Below are 14,802 nucleotides of genomic sequence, written 5' to 3' on the forward strand. Positions count from 1 at the left end.
GAACCTCTCACCCTCTCTTATAACTTTATTATTTTTATATTTTTACTACACTTACTAACACGTGTGCATTACAAAGGAGCAATTGTTTGCGGAGGCATTCTAGAACGGTATATATTTTAGCTTTCAGTTTCTGTTTCATTATCTTAAAATTTATTCCGCTTTTATTTTTATTCCAATCTACAGTTATTCTCGATTCCTTGCTAGCAGTCCGGTTAATTTAGTACCTTTAGTGGGTCTCATTTAATCATTAGCTCTAATTAAAGAACCTCTCACCCTCTCTTATAACTTTATTATTTTTATATTTTTACTACACTTACTAACACGTGTGCATTACAAAGGAGCAATTGTTTGCGGAGGCATTCTAGAACGGTATATATTTTAGCTTTCAGTTTCTGTTTCATTATCTTAAAATTTATTCCGCTTTTATTTTTATTCCAATCTACAGTTATTCTCGATTCCTTGCTAGCAGTCCGGTTAATTTAGTACCTTTAGTGGGTCTCATTTAATCATTAGCTCTAATTAAAGAACCTCTCACCCTCTCTTATAACTTTATTATTTTTATATTTTTACTACACTTACTAACACGTGTGCATTACAAAGGAGCAATTATTTGCGGAGGCATTCTAGAACGGTATATATTTTAGCTTTCAGTTTCTGTTTCATTATCTTAAAATTTATTCCGCTTTTATTTTTATTCCAATCTACAGTTATTCTCGATTCCTTGCTAGCAGTCCGGTTAATTTAGTACCTTTAGTGGGTCTCATTTAATCATTAGCTCTAATTAAAGAACCTCTCACCCTCTCTTATAACTTTATTATTTTTATATTTTTACTACACTTACTAACACGTGTGCATTACAAAGGAGCAATTGTTTGCGGAGGCATTCTAGAACGGTATATATTTTAGCTTTCAGTTTCTGTTTCATTATCTTAAAATTTATTCCGCTTTTATTTTTATTCCAATCTACAGTTATTCTCGATTCCTTGCTAGCAGTCCGGTTAATTTAGTACCTTTAGTGGGTCTCATTTAATCATTAGCTCTAATTAAAGAACCTCTCACCCTCTCAGAAAACTCCGTTTGGAGATATTCCTTATTACGCTCTAAGTTATTAATTTTCCTTGTGTTTGAATCCTGTCACTTTTTAACTGTTTTTAGTCTTTGTTATTTTCGGCCGATTTTTGCACTTTTACACTGGGTCATCTTCATAATTTCTGGGATTGAGACGACTTATATCAGCATTTAAGGAAGAGTTTGCTTGTCTGACTTACTTCATTAGACACTTCTGGTCAAGAACTGAACAAGAACCACATTCGAAAACTGGAACATCTGAATGACTCCGCAACCCAGGAATCAACTACTCAGTTATTATCGCTCAATAATCGGTTTGGTATCGACGTTACATACTTTATTATTTTTTTTAAAAAGCTGATTTTAGAAACCAGGGAATTAAAGTTACCCTCCTAAGGCTAACATTAAATCGCAGATTTTATTTATATATATCACTTTTTTGTTCTTTCTTTTCCTTCAAAACATTCCAGTACATTGTGCAGAAAGTTGGAGATGAAGCCGTAGTACGTACATGTAGCATTGCACTGGATCGAACTTGCAGAGTGTGGTTTCCTCCAGTCTGCGCCGCGCGCTTATAATTATATAAACATATGCGGCGCAGATCGACTGGAGGAGATTGCACTGTGTAGGCTCCGGTGTAATGTGATATGTATGTACTACGGCTTTACAAATTTTGGAAGCATGTAGGGATATATATCTGATACCAATCGTATATACTAAAAATACTCTAGCACAATTGTAACTGCAGTTTTACAGAACTCTAAATGCTTAATGAACACTCTTGCAGGTACCACCCGTATTCACACTCAGACCTGAGTTTAGTCATTTTCCGATACGAGATTGGGGACGGGTTCTATAAACAAACAAACAAACAAACAATTTCGTTTCCCAAAAAAAATATCTTTATGAAGGAGCAAGCTAGAAAAACTTTCCGGTAGATTTTCAGAATGCTTGAACAATTATCTAAGGTGAAAATTTCCTCAGATTTTGAATAAAATTGCATCTTAATGGTTTAAAATTAATTTTAAAAGTTATTACTTTGTCAAAAATCAAGTTTTAAAAACGGTTAACTTGATGACGTCATCAAGGGGTGTTTATGACGTCAAATAATTTTTTTATACAATGTAAACTAAAGTGTAAACAATTATTTGCAAGACCTGTGGTCGGAAATGGCTGTATCTTTTATAGGTACAAATCTACAGACACCTGAATGTAGCCTATAATTGACTGGCAAAGCGTCTATCCCTGAATATAATATGTATGTATGTATGTATCACGACAATCTGTCGTAAAACAGGGGTTCTAGAAAACCCATTTCCCGATGCTCCTGAAACTTGAAACTTTTTTTGCAATCGATTTGGTCAACGTCTAGACGTCCTAAAAAATTTCAGATCTCTAACTCAATTTTAACATGGTTTTTAAGGCACCTGAATATGGCGATTTTGGGTTTTTTACCGAATTTCGTATAACAGTGCTGGCGAGTATTTTATGCAAATTCCTTAAAAATCTCAACATAACTATTTTTTATTCCTGTCATCTTTGACATCAAATTAGAATGTTTTGAACTAAAAATAAATCTGTCGAACTAGGTACTTCCGATGAGTCTTAATGCCTGAAAAACTCCTGCCGGAGGCGGCGGCCTTCGGCCGCCGCCTCCGGCCGGAGTGCACGCTTCGCGTGCACGAAAGAGGCTTGTAACGTGTACCAAAGGGGTATAATAGTAAAGGGGGTATAATAGTAAATGGGGTACATAGTATACCCACAATAAATGCAACGGTCGTGCTTGCCAGCACTGTGATATTAAGGAAACTGTTAATGGTGTAGTTAAATTTAATTGAACTTAACTGTTGAACACTCAGATAGTTTCCTTTCCATGAAAAGAGCAGTTTGTAAATTGTCTTACTAAGATCTAGGTAGGAATGTACTTCCTAGTTTTTGCTTCAAGTTCGTAGCTTTAATATTTAAGAAGTTGGCTTAAAAACTTTTCTTTGTTACGAATTTTGTACTTTAGTGTTGTCACTTGTCATACTCATACTCATAATGTCCTATAGTTATACCTCGATATAACTATAAGCTCTTTCACTTTGATGATAAAATCAATTGTCGTAATACTATAATACATTCGATGTTTGAGCTCTAAAACATATTCGACAAAAGTGAAGGTCCAGTTCAGTGGCGCTATAATTATATATGTTAACTAGAAATCCGCTAACGAGAAAATGTACAATCACAAATCAGGTACATTCTAATTTCTAGTTCTCTCCTAATTCATCTAGCAGTAGCTCCATACCGTAAGTGTAGATGTAAAAAGTATGAATTTTCAACTCCAATTTCGAGCTGAAATTTGAAACTGGTTTCGTACCGGAGGGTCATTTTTGTGTTCTTATGGCTACATGCCATAATATGCGCTCTTGCTAAATCGCTAGACCAATTTTAAAATATAAAAACAATCTGACACTGATTACGAATCACCCCCTGTTATATGACGTAGGATGAAAGCTTCCGTAATTACTGGTAACAGTTAAGTAAATCATTACCCAGCAGACCTTACTGGCCGGCGATATTACTACAGGTGATCGCCTCTTCACAGCTAGCTTGTTGAACTCCGCGCGCACTCGTTAGTTCATTGCATTTGCACGCTTCAATTATTCCAAGAATGCAATTGCATCACGTACCACGTGATACGATTCAGCCAATCAGAGAACAAGAATCCGCAAAGTTAACGCTGCGCAGTTTTATAAGGCCTAAAATATGACTTTTCGCGATAATTCAAAATCTACATTGTTTTGAATTGTGCTCCTAGTCCTAGGGAGCTAACTTTAGTTTTACGAGACGGACATTTTGTTGAAAACCTGAACTTTCTATTTCTTTTACTTCCGAAGTTCAAAGTTAGGCCCCTAACGGTAAGGTTTCCTGGGTAAAACGCAAATTTGAATTTGATTGTGTAGCCGTAGGGATAGGATTACTGTTAGGGTTGTGGTTAAGATAATGGTTATGGAATGGATCCCTAATCATTATTAGGGATCCGGATAGCGGGATAGGCGTGTCTGGCAAGGTTAGGGTTCCGGTTAATGTAAATGTGAAATGGTGAAACCGTTTATCGGCCACGAAACCAGTAAAAATCGAAGTCACGTGATAATTTGTTGGTGAGCGAAATAGAAAATCATACTCATAGGTTTATTTATACACTTACAGTAGACATCCTCCCGTGTAAGGGATTTTCTAAAATTTCCAATTCCCAAGGGTGCGATTCGGACCTATTATACCTGCGTTCCTTAATACTTTTGTAAACTTGAAACTATGATTTCGGCTTTTAGTTTTACAGTTACGGTTGAGCTTACAATACAAACGCGGTTGTGCTTGAACCATAAATTTCCTAACCCTTATCATAATTTTAAAATTAACCGTAACCTTACTATATACCAGGCGCGCCTATCGCTGCATGCCATCTGCGCGGCGCTTTTTTCGAGCTTCTTGCTAGTTGCTCGCGCGCTCTGAGAGAAGCGAGCAATAGACTAGCAATAGGTACAAGCTAGGTAAACCATAACTGAAACTCAAAGTCTAACCCGAACCGTAACCCTAAACAGTCGAAAAAAAAACAATGTTTTGCTCACAACGCTTTAACGGGAGCATTTCCAATTCATGTCATGGAGGTTATTCGGAATCTCAATCAAGGTACGCATAAAATACATAGCAAATGCACTTCAGTTAGAAATCAGGCTAGGGTTAGGGATGGGGTCAGTGCAGAGGGTTAAAGTTTCGAATAGTCATTCAGGGCCACCGCACCTAGAGCTAGAGAACGTCTTAAAAAAGTCACGTGACAGTCGAGTGTAACTGTAGAGTGATTAATCATCATCATAACCTTTCAATCCATCCAATGCCGACTGCCCGATCAAAAATCTATTTACCTACTAATACAGAACTATGGTATCTCGTACCGGGGAAGGAAAATGAGACAACTACAAAACAATTTGAGGATGATGATTAATCTCGAAGATCGACTGTAAAGTGATTTAACACGTTTGTAATTTGAGTGTGCACTGCATGACGGGGAATACAATTACAAAAGAATTCAAAAAGCATTTTCGATTGCGGCCATTCAATTATTCAATAATTCACTTATTGCTATTATGAATACAATATATAATATAGCATTTGCATTATGCATTATTATAGGTCATTCTAAATAAAAAATAAGGCACATCAGCTGATTAACACATCGGATAAGAAAAAATACTAAAGCAATTAAAGTCAATCAGTCAAAGGTGAGCACACATGACACCGCACCATACCATATGCGGCACGACCACAATTACCTGGGGACCTCAGGCTATCATGTTCATAAACATATAAAGATTAGGCGGAATGACAATTGACAGGCTGAGCGCAGACCAGTAAGACCAGAAATGACAAAGTGTTTAGTGTAATTAGTAGGAGGTGCACGATAAAAATAAACTTGCTCGGATTTTAAAAATTTTTGTACCAGTGTTTTCTAGAGACTGTGAGAATTTTCACAATACCAAATTTGTCATACCTTTTTGGAAAGATCAGTGAATTTCGCCTAAGTGCCATATTTGATGGTGCGCGGCTTTTGGAGCAAAAGTAGCTGTAAAAGTCGCGTAATTTGACCAAATTCGTCCAAATTTGACCATTTTTGTCGTATTATTCGGATTTATCTTCAGTTCCTTAAATGAGATCATTCTGAAAATTGGCGACGACCTTCCAATAGGGCTTTTACAACTGTCCGAAAAATTTGGTGGATATCGGAGTTGATATAGTGATCAAAATGGGGCAAAATACGCTGCTTTTAGCTGTAACATAATGTTTGTTAATTGGATATGCTTTAAATTTTTCGGACACTTTCCTTGTAAGTCTATGAGTAAGCTTACCAATTTTTGTTGCAATTGGAGGTCGGGAAGGATACTCAATATTTATTTGTTTGAAGAAAATTGTGCTGGCCGAAATTAGCGCTAAAAAACCATCCTACAGTCGGCACACGCGGCTCACTGTCGATGGCGCACTACCTATAATTAGGACAATTAAAGGAAAGCCGGAGCTGGCAGCAATCGTGTGGCACATCAGATAATCAGAGATAATGGACAAGTACAGCGTCAAAACTTTAATCCTGTAGACTTCACGGCTTCAAAAGTGAGAATTTTATTTAGTTTAACCTCCTGTAACACGTTTGCAGTTTGCATACTTGATACTGCATGCGCTGCGTGAATCGTTACAGCGGATTTCATTTTCGTCGTATTCTTTTTGCTCCTCATTGGTCCTGCACTTTTATTTAATTGATCCCACTAGTTTTAGTTAAGCTCCACGTTATGTAATGGGCATGTAAATTGTAATGGACATGCCGCACACAATAAACAAATGTGCGGCCAACTATAATACTTATAGCCACGCGCGAAGTGATTTAACAAAATTAAGTATCGCGACGTGAGTAGAGAATGGATTACTGTCTTGTGTCTGTTGGAAAGATGTTAAGGAGTAAAAGCTCAAAATTAATTTGCTTATATTACTATTACTTATTAGCATTCGTTGAGCATTTGCTAGGCGAATAATAATAAGTTATGAAACAATTGCTAACTACTTAAAGTTAACTACTTATAACTCATGAATACCAAAATTTCTTGACTCGCTAACTTATCAATCGTGAACAAAGGCAACATGTGACATAAAGTTAACGGGTGATACTCGTAAAATATTTGTTTCGAGTCCAACTCGGCGCGCGTCCTGGTAGGTTATAAACATACAAACATGAACAATGAAGGTGCGGTAATACTTTCCCAGGAACCCTGACCGGATGGGGCTTAACTTTGAAAGTAAAAGAGTTGGAGACTTCCGGTTTTTTGTAACATGTTCCTCTTTTAAAAGTAACGTTACCTCTCCAGGAGGAAAATTCAAGACACCGTAATTGTTGAGTTATCTCAAAATCTCCAGAAAAGTCCCCTTTCGGGCCGATCAAAAGTTTGCAACTTTAACTTTGCGGATTCCTGTACTCTGGTTGGCTGAATTGTGTCACGTGGTAGCTGCCTGAACATTGGAATCCGCCACGCGTGCAAATCATGCTTGTTGTTGCGCGCGAGGTCAAGCCGTCTGTTTAAATTAAACCAACTCTAGTACCACCACCAGCCGGTAACTTTTCCTGGGTGCGAAGTAACCAATTAGGGCTATTAAATGCCGAACACAAGGATATTTCGTATTCGGATCATATGCCTGCAGGCTGTCTGTCGCTTAAGACCATGGTCGCTCTTAACTGAGCGATAAGTGACGTTAAGTGAGACCGTGAGCATCACTTCTTGCCAATTTGCTTTTGAATTACCTACGGCTCAATCATGAAGTTAAACAGTACAAGTTGTGTTTTAACGGCAAAATACAGCGAATTCTAGCCCTCGAAAGTTGTAGGTTTGGAAGATCAATACGGCTGCTTTAATTCATAAAAGTCTTAAGTTAGAACGGCCAAAACACCCTACTCGGCGTCAGCTAGCTGCACCCAGGAACCCTGACCGGATGGGGCTTAACTTTGAAAGTAAAAGAGTTGGAGACTTCCGGTTTTTTGTAACATGTTCCTCTTTTAAAAGTAACGTTACCTCTCCAGGAGGAAAATTCAAGACACCGTAATTGTTGAGTTATCTCAAAATCTCCAGAAAAGTCCCCTTTCGGGCCGATCAAAAGTTTGCAACTTTAACTTTGCGGATTCCTGTACTCTGGTTGGCTGAATTGTGTCACGTGGTAGCTGCCTGAACATTGGAATCCGCCACGCGTGCAAATCATGCTTGTTGTTGCGCGCGAGGTCAAGCCGTCTGTTTAAATTAAACCAACTCTAGTACCACCACCAGCCGGTAACTTTTCCTGGGTGCGAAGTAACCAATTAGGGCTATTAAATGCCGAACACAAGGATATTTCGTATTCGGATCATATGCCTGCAGGCTGTCTGTCGCTTAAGACCATGGTCGCTCTTAACTGAGCGATAAGTGACGTTAAGTGAGACCGTGAGCATCACTTCTTGCCAATTTGCTTTTGAATTACCTACGGCTCAATCATGAAGTTAAACAGTACAAGTTGTGTTTTAACGGCAAAATACAGCGAATTCTAGCCCTCGAAAGTTGTAGGTTTGGAAGATCAATACGGCTGCTTTAATTCATAAAAGTCTTAAGTTAGAACGGCCAAAACACCCTACTCGGCGTCAGCTAGCTGCACCCAGGAACCCTGACCGGATGGGGCTTAACTTTGAAAGTAAAAGAGTTGGAGACTTCCGGTTTTTTGTAACATGTTCCTCTTTTAAAAGTAACGTTACCTCTCCAGGAGGAAAATTCAAGACACCGTAATTGTTGAGTTATCTCAAAATCTCCAGAAAAGTCCCCTTTCGGGCCGATCAAAAGTTTGCAACTTTAACTTTGCGGATTCCTGTACTCTGGTTGGCTGAATTGTGTCACGTGGTAGCTGCCTGAACATTGGAATCCGCCACGCGTGCAAATCATGCTTGTTGTTGCGCGCGAGGTCAAGCCGTCTGTTTAAATTAAACCAACTCTAGTACCACCACCAGCCGGTAACTTTTCCTGGGTTAGCTTTATTGACGGATTCCGATTATCAATAATAGTAATACACCATATATATTATATAATAGTCATACACGTCTAAATTTTTTCGAACATCGATGACGCGCGCGCTTTATTTTTGAAATATTACCCTGGAAAAGCTTTGCGAAGTCAAAAGTAACGAGCGCCGGGTTATTTTTTATAGTAACTATGGACAAATATTTGGCAAATAGTGCGATTCCGCACCTTTTGGCAAACCTAAATTAGAAACAGAAACACCGTAATTTGTAATTTAGCTGAACGATTCTCCAAATTTTGCTGCCTTAATTCGGTTGGATTAATACATTAAACAGCGTAGTATAACTATATTAATATAGCGTTGCATTACACGACTTAACTGTTGAGTTTAGCACAACAAATAATTTACAGGATCAATGTTTTACGCTGAGTGTCCTGACAATTCAAAATGTATCTAGAATTACCCTCATGTAATTGTATAGTAATAGAAAATTTTACAATTAAATGGGTAGGACATCAGTTGGGGCTAGTTGAGCTGGTAATGGGCATAATTGATGCAGAGTATTCAATATTATGATTTACAATATTAGATTCCAACACTATGTGTGTAAAACTATAAGCTACAGTGCCATGCATTAAATGTAAAAAATATGCATAACAGAGCCTATTATAATATTATGTATTTGATGTTGCCACTTGCCATGAGGTTGCAAGTATCTATTCATCGCAGCCTGTTAGTTTTACTGCGATCCAGATTGAGTTGCCAAGATTCATCCTCTTTTGTTTTTCTGAATTATCGATAGTATTACTCACAATCTGATAATAATAATATCCATCGATAATGAACTTTCTGGGAATACTTTTTTGAGGAAAAATCGTTCTAAAATATGTTTTTTCCCTGATTTTCAAACAAGGTTTTGATGTTACGTCATGAAAAAGTGTTGACCCTAATCATAGTTATGGACATGTCAATCTTTTTTATTGTCCAGAGCAGTACCAAGGCCAAGTGTATAACTATAAATCTGATAGAACGAATATCGGTCGATGGTGCGGAAAAGTGCGGAATTGGGTCAATAGTATGACTGTGATTCCGCACCCACCGCACTTACTGTTATATGTTGTCTCTGACTATGAATGGAAAAATATTACCAGTATCTAAGAAGAGAAGTACATACGATTCGTACCTTTGAAAATGGCTGTACAGTACGTACCTTTATTTTTAAAACTGCAACTGAGCCATAAGGTATAATTATAAAAAAAGCCACAATTTAGCAAATTTTTTGAATTCGCGGCGAGTTAAAAATTATTTGCTGTTCTGAAATGTTTACTCTGATCCAAAATTATTTAACTGCCATGACGCTGGCAGTCGACACTCGACAGCATTTGTTTAATCACGAGATTACGAAATAAGCTTTGTCAACTTTTAGTTTTATGCAGCATACGTTCGTATTCAGCAACTTAGATAAAATACAAAATTAAAATGTTTCCCATTTTTGTACCGCGCAATAGGAAAGGTACAGTACGTAACTTTGGGAAAGGTTCAACCGTACCTACTTAAGGCCGGGTACCGTACGTACTTCTCATCTTACTCTTTAGATCAGTATTACCAATATTAATAAGCTTATCATCTAGTCAGATTTTGATCTTTCCAGTGATCATTCTTCATAAAATTATAGATAAGATGATTGAACTGATTCATGTTACTTAGCTTGCTAGTCTCTTGCTGGCTTCTCTCACGTATGCTGAAGCAGAAGAAGCTTGAAAAGAGCGCCGCATATGATACTAATAGGGACTGGCTTGTCAGGTAATTATTTATGCAAATATGGTTAGCTTATCACGCAAGGTAGGCCAACCCAGTGACTCATAGTGCGACCGCTTGATACGGAAAAGACCAAATTAGTGCCGATAGGGTTTAATAATAATAGCTTTTAAGATCTCGCGCTTCGGCTTGGTAGTATGGTAAAATACGAATGAATCTGTAGGTACTGAAGCAGCATCGAGTAAGTTTTTTAAATGTAGAGCATTTTGTTAATATGTAACGATCTCTTTAATCGTTGAATGTAATCCTATTCCTACAGAGCTCATGCATTATACATATTTATATGTCCTATTGTATTTCATTTCAACTAAATGACCGCGCCTGAGGAGCAAGGAGTTTACTACATAGCCACTAATAACCATATCAAATATGATCCGTCTTCGGTTTTATTGTATCATGAGTGTCAATTGCAGGGTTATTTTCCTGCTTTGAAAATGACTTTGTTACTAAATCGATATAAATATGATTGCCACTTAGTTCAGATCTAATCCTACTCCTGCTTATTGCATTTTCTCTGCATCGCAATTTTTTTTATCTCTTCGTTAAATACTAACCATTTCTTTATCAATGTCAGCGGTAGATGTTCTGCGGTAGTTGCATGCAATATTGCACATGTTAGTTAGTCAGCGGTAGTTTGTTTTACCTCAAAATTAATAAAAATAAAATTGTTCGGCAAACTCTTTTCTTCGTTATTTGCCGATTTAATTCTTTACCAAGTTAACTTAATCTGCTTATTTTTGTTTGATTTGTTGGGAAAAGGAAGCTGCTCATAATAAGTAGCTGGCTACCGAGCAGCTCGGACCACTGTTGTAACTTACTAGCAGCAATATACCCAGCAATGTTAGACGTATACTTATTGTAGCTAACAACTATCAGTATTACAGTGTAAGGGAGTATGTACGGGGGAGCCCACACAATTGAGGGGGAACCCACACAACCCTCCCAGTACCCTGGAACTGAAGAGTTGACCTGTCACTACTTTAAGCGTTGTTGTTACCGCTCGGTATGTTTAGTTAACACGATATATCTACTTCGTTTGTTGTTGAAAGGTTGATACGTTTCGTTTCTTAGCTCGTATGTTCCCGGTTGCTATTCCTGTGTATCGCAATTGTGAATTATGATAATTGTGAATTGTCTTTTACCTCAAATTTACCTCAATGTTTACCTCAATATTAAACTTGAAAACACATTCTCATCACTTCAACACCTCACTGATAAAACGACTAAAAACGACCCCGACACGACACTACACGGGTTTCAAAATCCAATAAATTTGGACGGTTTCATTCCTCGACACGGAGGATGGATTAAATTTTATTACGACTTAACAGTCGAACATCATATCCTTTTGAAAGAAGCAAATAAATGTTTTAAATGTACCAGATATTTAAAAAAAACAGCGGAATATTTTTCCTTAACAGCAAAATCAGGACGGAGAAAGAAAACCGAGTTTGAACAAGAAGATGAGCAAAAACTCGGTGAGCAAGAGCAACGAACACATACCTGACAACAAGGTCGCAGATTCAGACGTTTAGCACTGTTGTTATAATATCGCCTATAAAATTTATACGTGTTACCGTGCTTTGTGATGACATATGTGAGAGAGTATTTGAAATATATTTACCTGAGAAGATGTTGAATAGCTAAGATATCTCGGTTGTATGTTCATATTATTTCATATCATATGTTTAGTCTGCAGCTTCATTCCGGCTCAGATAGTTCAATATTTTAGTTTGATGTTAGATCGAATGTGTTCGAATTTGAATCTTATATGTATGGATGATATTTATGGTTTCTTAAAGGAAAAATGATAAAATTTACCATGGCATAAGTTTATCATGATGTAGTTTAACTTTATGTGTTAGTTTATCATACTGTATTTCATGACACGCGCATGAAACAATGGTTCAGTTTTTCTCAAAAATTTCAGAGTTGATTTTTGCTTAAATAGGGATGCGATTTGCTTGTACCAGGCAGGTGCTGACTTATAGTTTTCCTTTAGTTATCCTGTGGTTTGTTGAGAAGGGAGAAGAATCAATGAACTCGTTTTCTTCAAAGTTTTGGGCCGCAGCTGAAGCTACTTTAGTTTCATTTTATGCCAAAATTTGCATAAAATACCTACAAGGAATAAGTGCGTTACCTGTTAAATGGCGTGGCTTTGGGATGCACAAAAAGTTTGCAGAAATCAGAAGACAGGCTCAAACTAATCATAGTGATAACCAATAATCCTTTTTTGCATCCTTTTACAGATTTGGATCGTTTGTCATTTCCTTATCGGTTATGATTCACACTGTGCACTTAAACTGCCAAAACGTGCATAATTAAACAGTGCATCTTCTTAGCCGTACGAAAATTTGACTGTGCACAATTCAATTATAAAATGATGAAATAATTAATGCTGCCATTGCTTTAATCTTTCTAAATCAATTTGGAAAGATTTAAAAAGTTAAATATACAAAATAAAGCGTCAATTAGTCATGGTCAGGTCATGACGTGAAATTCATTCTCTCGGTGCTTTGCTACAATGTGCCTCCCGGGAAATTCAAATAATATTTATGGTGAACAAAAGCGTGCTCATATTCAGCCGTACCGCGTGAATCGTATTCGTAACCAATAAGATATGCCTTTACTTGCAGTTGTGTTGATTTAAAGCCTGGTATAATTATATATTTTAACTAATGAGCCAGTTATGGGGCGGAGAACTTTGTGTTGTTAAATGAATCGCTTAAGTAAGTAATTACAGCCGCTTCGTTTAGTTGTCCTTTTAGAAAATCTTAGAAAAAATGGCAATTACACTTATATATTACAGATGATAACTGCACAATTGCTTTTGGGTATAACCCCGTAAATCTATGTGTTTGAATTGTTGAGTTACCAGCTTTAATTTATTTTATAAATTTTATTATTACAACAAAGATAAAAGTACATCCTCTTTTTAAAAGTAAAATAGAGAAACACAGCTACGAACACAATGTACATAGACACAAAACTTATCGAAAAAGCATTTCTAAACAAATACCAATTAAATTAGCAACACATATATAACTTCAACTATAATAATCCATGTTTAGTAGTCAACAAATAATTAAATGGGGGCATTAAAAGATATCAAATATTAACGAAACGTCGAACAACAACTGCTCATTATGAATAAACAAAAAAGAATTGCGTAATATAATCGTGTGCAAAGTGGAGGCTACATTTCCATCATCTGCTAACTTCCTCTATAAATAGCATTAGCAAGTTTTATTGATTTTGTTGCTTTTCTGTCTGCGTTGCATTAACCTACTGCATGGAAAGGCAGTACTATTCGCTATACATGCACCAGTCGTTAAGCAATGCAGGACCAAGGAAACCAAAGGCTTTGAAAAGTAGTGTGCTCTAACAGGTAGCCGTATAAAACCATGGAAAAACTATAAATTAACCAGGCCCCTTTTTTCACGCTAAGGTATTCAGCGCCACAAACTAAAGTCAAAATATAATAAAGACCGTGGAAATACAATTACACACCCCTGCCGGCCAACCAGAAGCCTCACTCAAATACCGGGCATACTTATAGGTACGTGAATTTCTTTTGTAGAGTGAAAATAATGTGATTAAAAGAAGTCTGATCTACGGTGCGCTGTACACATTTAACCAAGATCTGGTAGTGGTATTCAAAAAATAAAAATCGACAACAGATCATGTCATCATGACGATCCCCATCTTCCAGAACTCTCCTTTCCCAGTTAGTTAGTTTGTCAGTATTTGTCTAATAAGCATTGAAAAATGCAACTACATAGTTATAATTCCCTGATCACTGCCGTGAAATAAAGGAGCAATGCAATGTTACGAACCTAGTTTTACTGGTAGACTGCTAAACTGGCAGTTTATTACGCTAACACCACTGAAGTTGAAGCCCAGTTGGCCACCAGATCTTAATCATTAGATTCTAGAACTTGCAGAACGACAGATAATTTAAACGTTAAAGTTTTATTAAGCAACAGTCCGCTGGTAGCCATGGTTATAAGTTTACGGCCACCGTTGGTAGTTCATTCTTGTTGGTTGCTATTGCTATGGTTTCCGTCCTCTCCGTTTGGTCCTCGTCCCCTGGTGGGCATGTTATTTTGTTCAGAATTTTGAGAGCGTTCTGGAGCTCCTCACTAGTGGCATCCTCTTGTCTCTGCTCCACCCAATATTTCAACATCGCAGTAACTTGGCTCTCTGAATCTGACGTACTGAGCACCTGAAGAGCAGACCGTTATAACTTTATAATATATCTTCACATTCTCCCTCTCTGTCATTTCAGAGTACTGGCCTTTTTAATTTCACATTCAATCATGACGTTGGAATATACGTGTTCAATTTGTCGATGAG

The 14,802-nt window shown here is 37.2% G+C and overlaps 2 protein-coding genes across 3 annotated transcripts in view; one reads left to right on the forward strand and one right to left on the reverse strand.

The window, feature by feature from the left end:
* Positions 1-13,537, forward strand: part of LOC134816091 (plasma membrane calcium-transporting ATPase 4-like) — a 44,319-nt gene extending 30,782 nt beyond the window's left edge. Inside the window, exon 14 of one of the 2 annotated variants that reach the window (XM_063824832.1) lies at positions 11,877-13,537. In XM_063824832.1, coding sequence (XP_063680902.1) covers positions 11,877-11,981 — 105 coding nt within the window. In that variant the 3' untranslated portion in view covers positions 11,982-13,537. The remainder of the gene's footprint in view (positions 1-11,876) is intronic. The other variant, XM_063824831.1, reaches the window with a different exon arrangement.
* LOC134816092 (malignant fibrous histiocytoma-amplified sequence 1 homolog) overlaps positions 13,383-14,802 on the reverse strand; it is a 38,525-nt gene continuing 37,105 nt past the window's right edge. Inside the window, exon 14 of the mRNA XM_063824834.1 lies at positions 13,383-14,671. Within this exon, the coding sequence (XP_063680904.1) occupies positions 14,450-14,671 (222 nt within the window). The 3' untranslated portion in view covers positions 13,383-14,449. The remainder of the gene's footprint in view (positions 14,672-14,802) is intronic.

Source organism: Bolinopsis microptera, chromosome 5 (assembly GCF_026151205.1).
Source record: "Bolinopsis microptera isolate Bmic1 chromosome 5, MBARI_Bmic_1.0, whole genome shotgun sequence".
Lineage (NCBI taxonomy): Eukaryota > Metazoa > Ctenophora > Tentaculata > Lobata > Bolinopsidae > Bolinopsis > Bolinopsis microptera.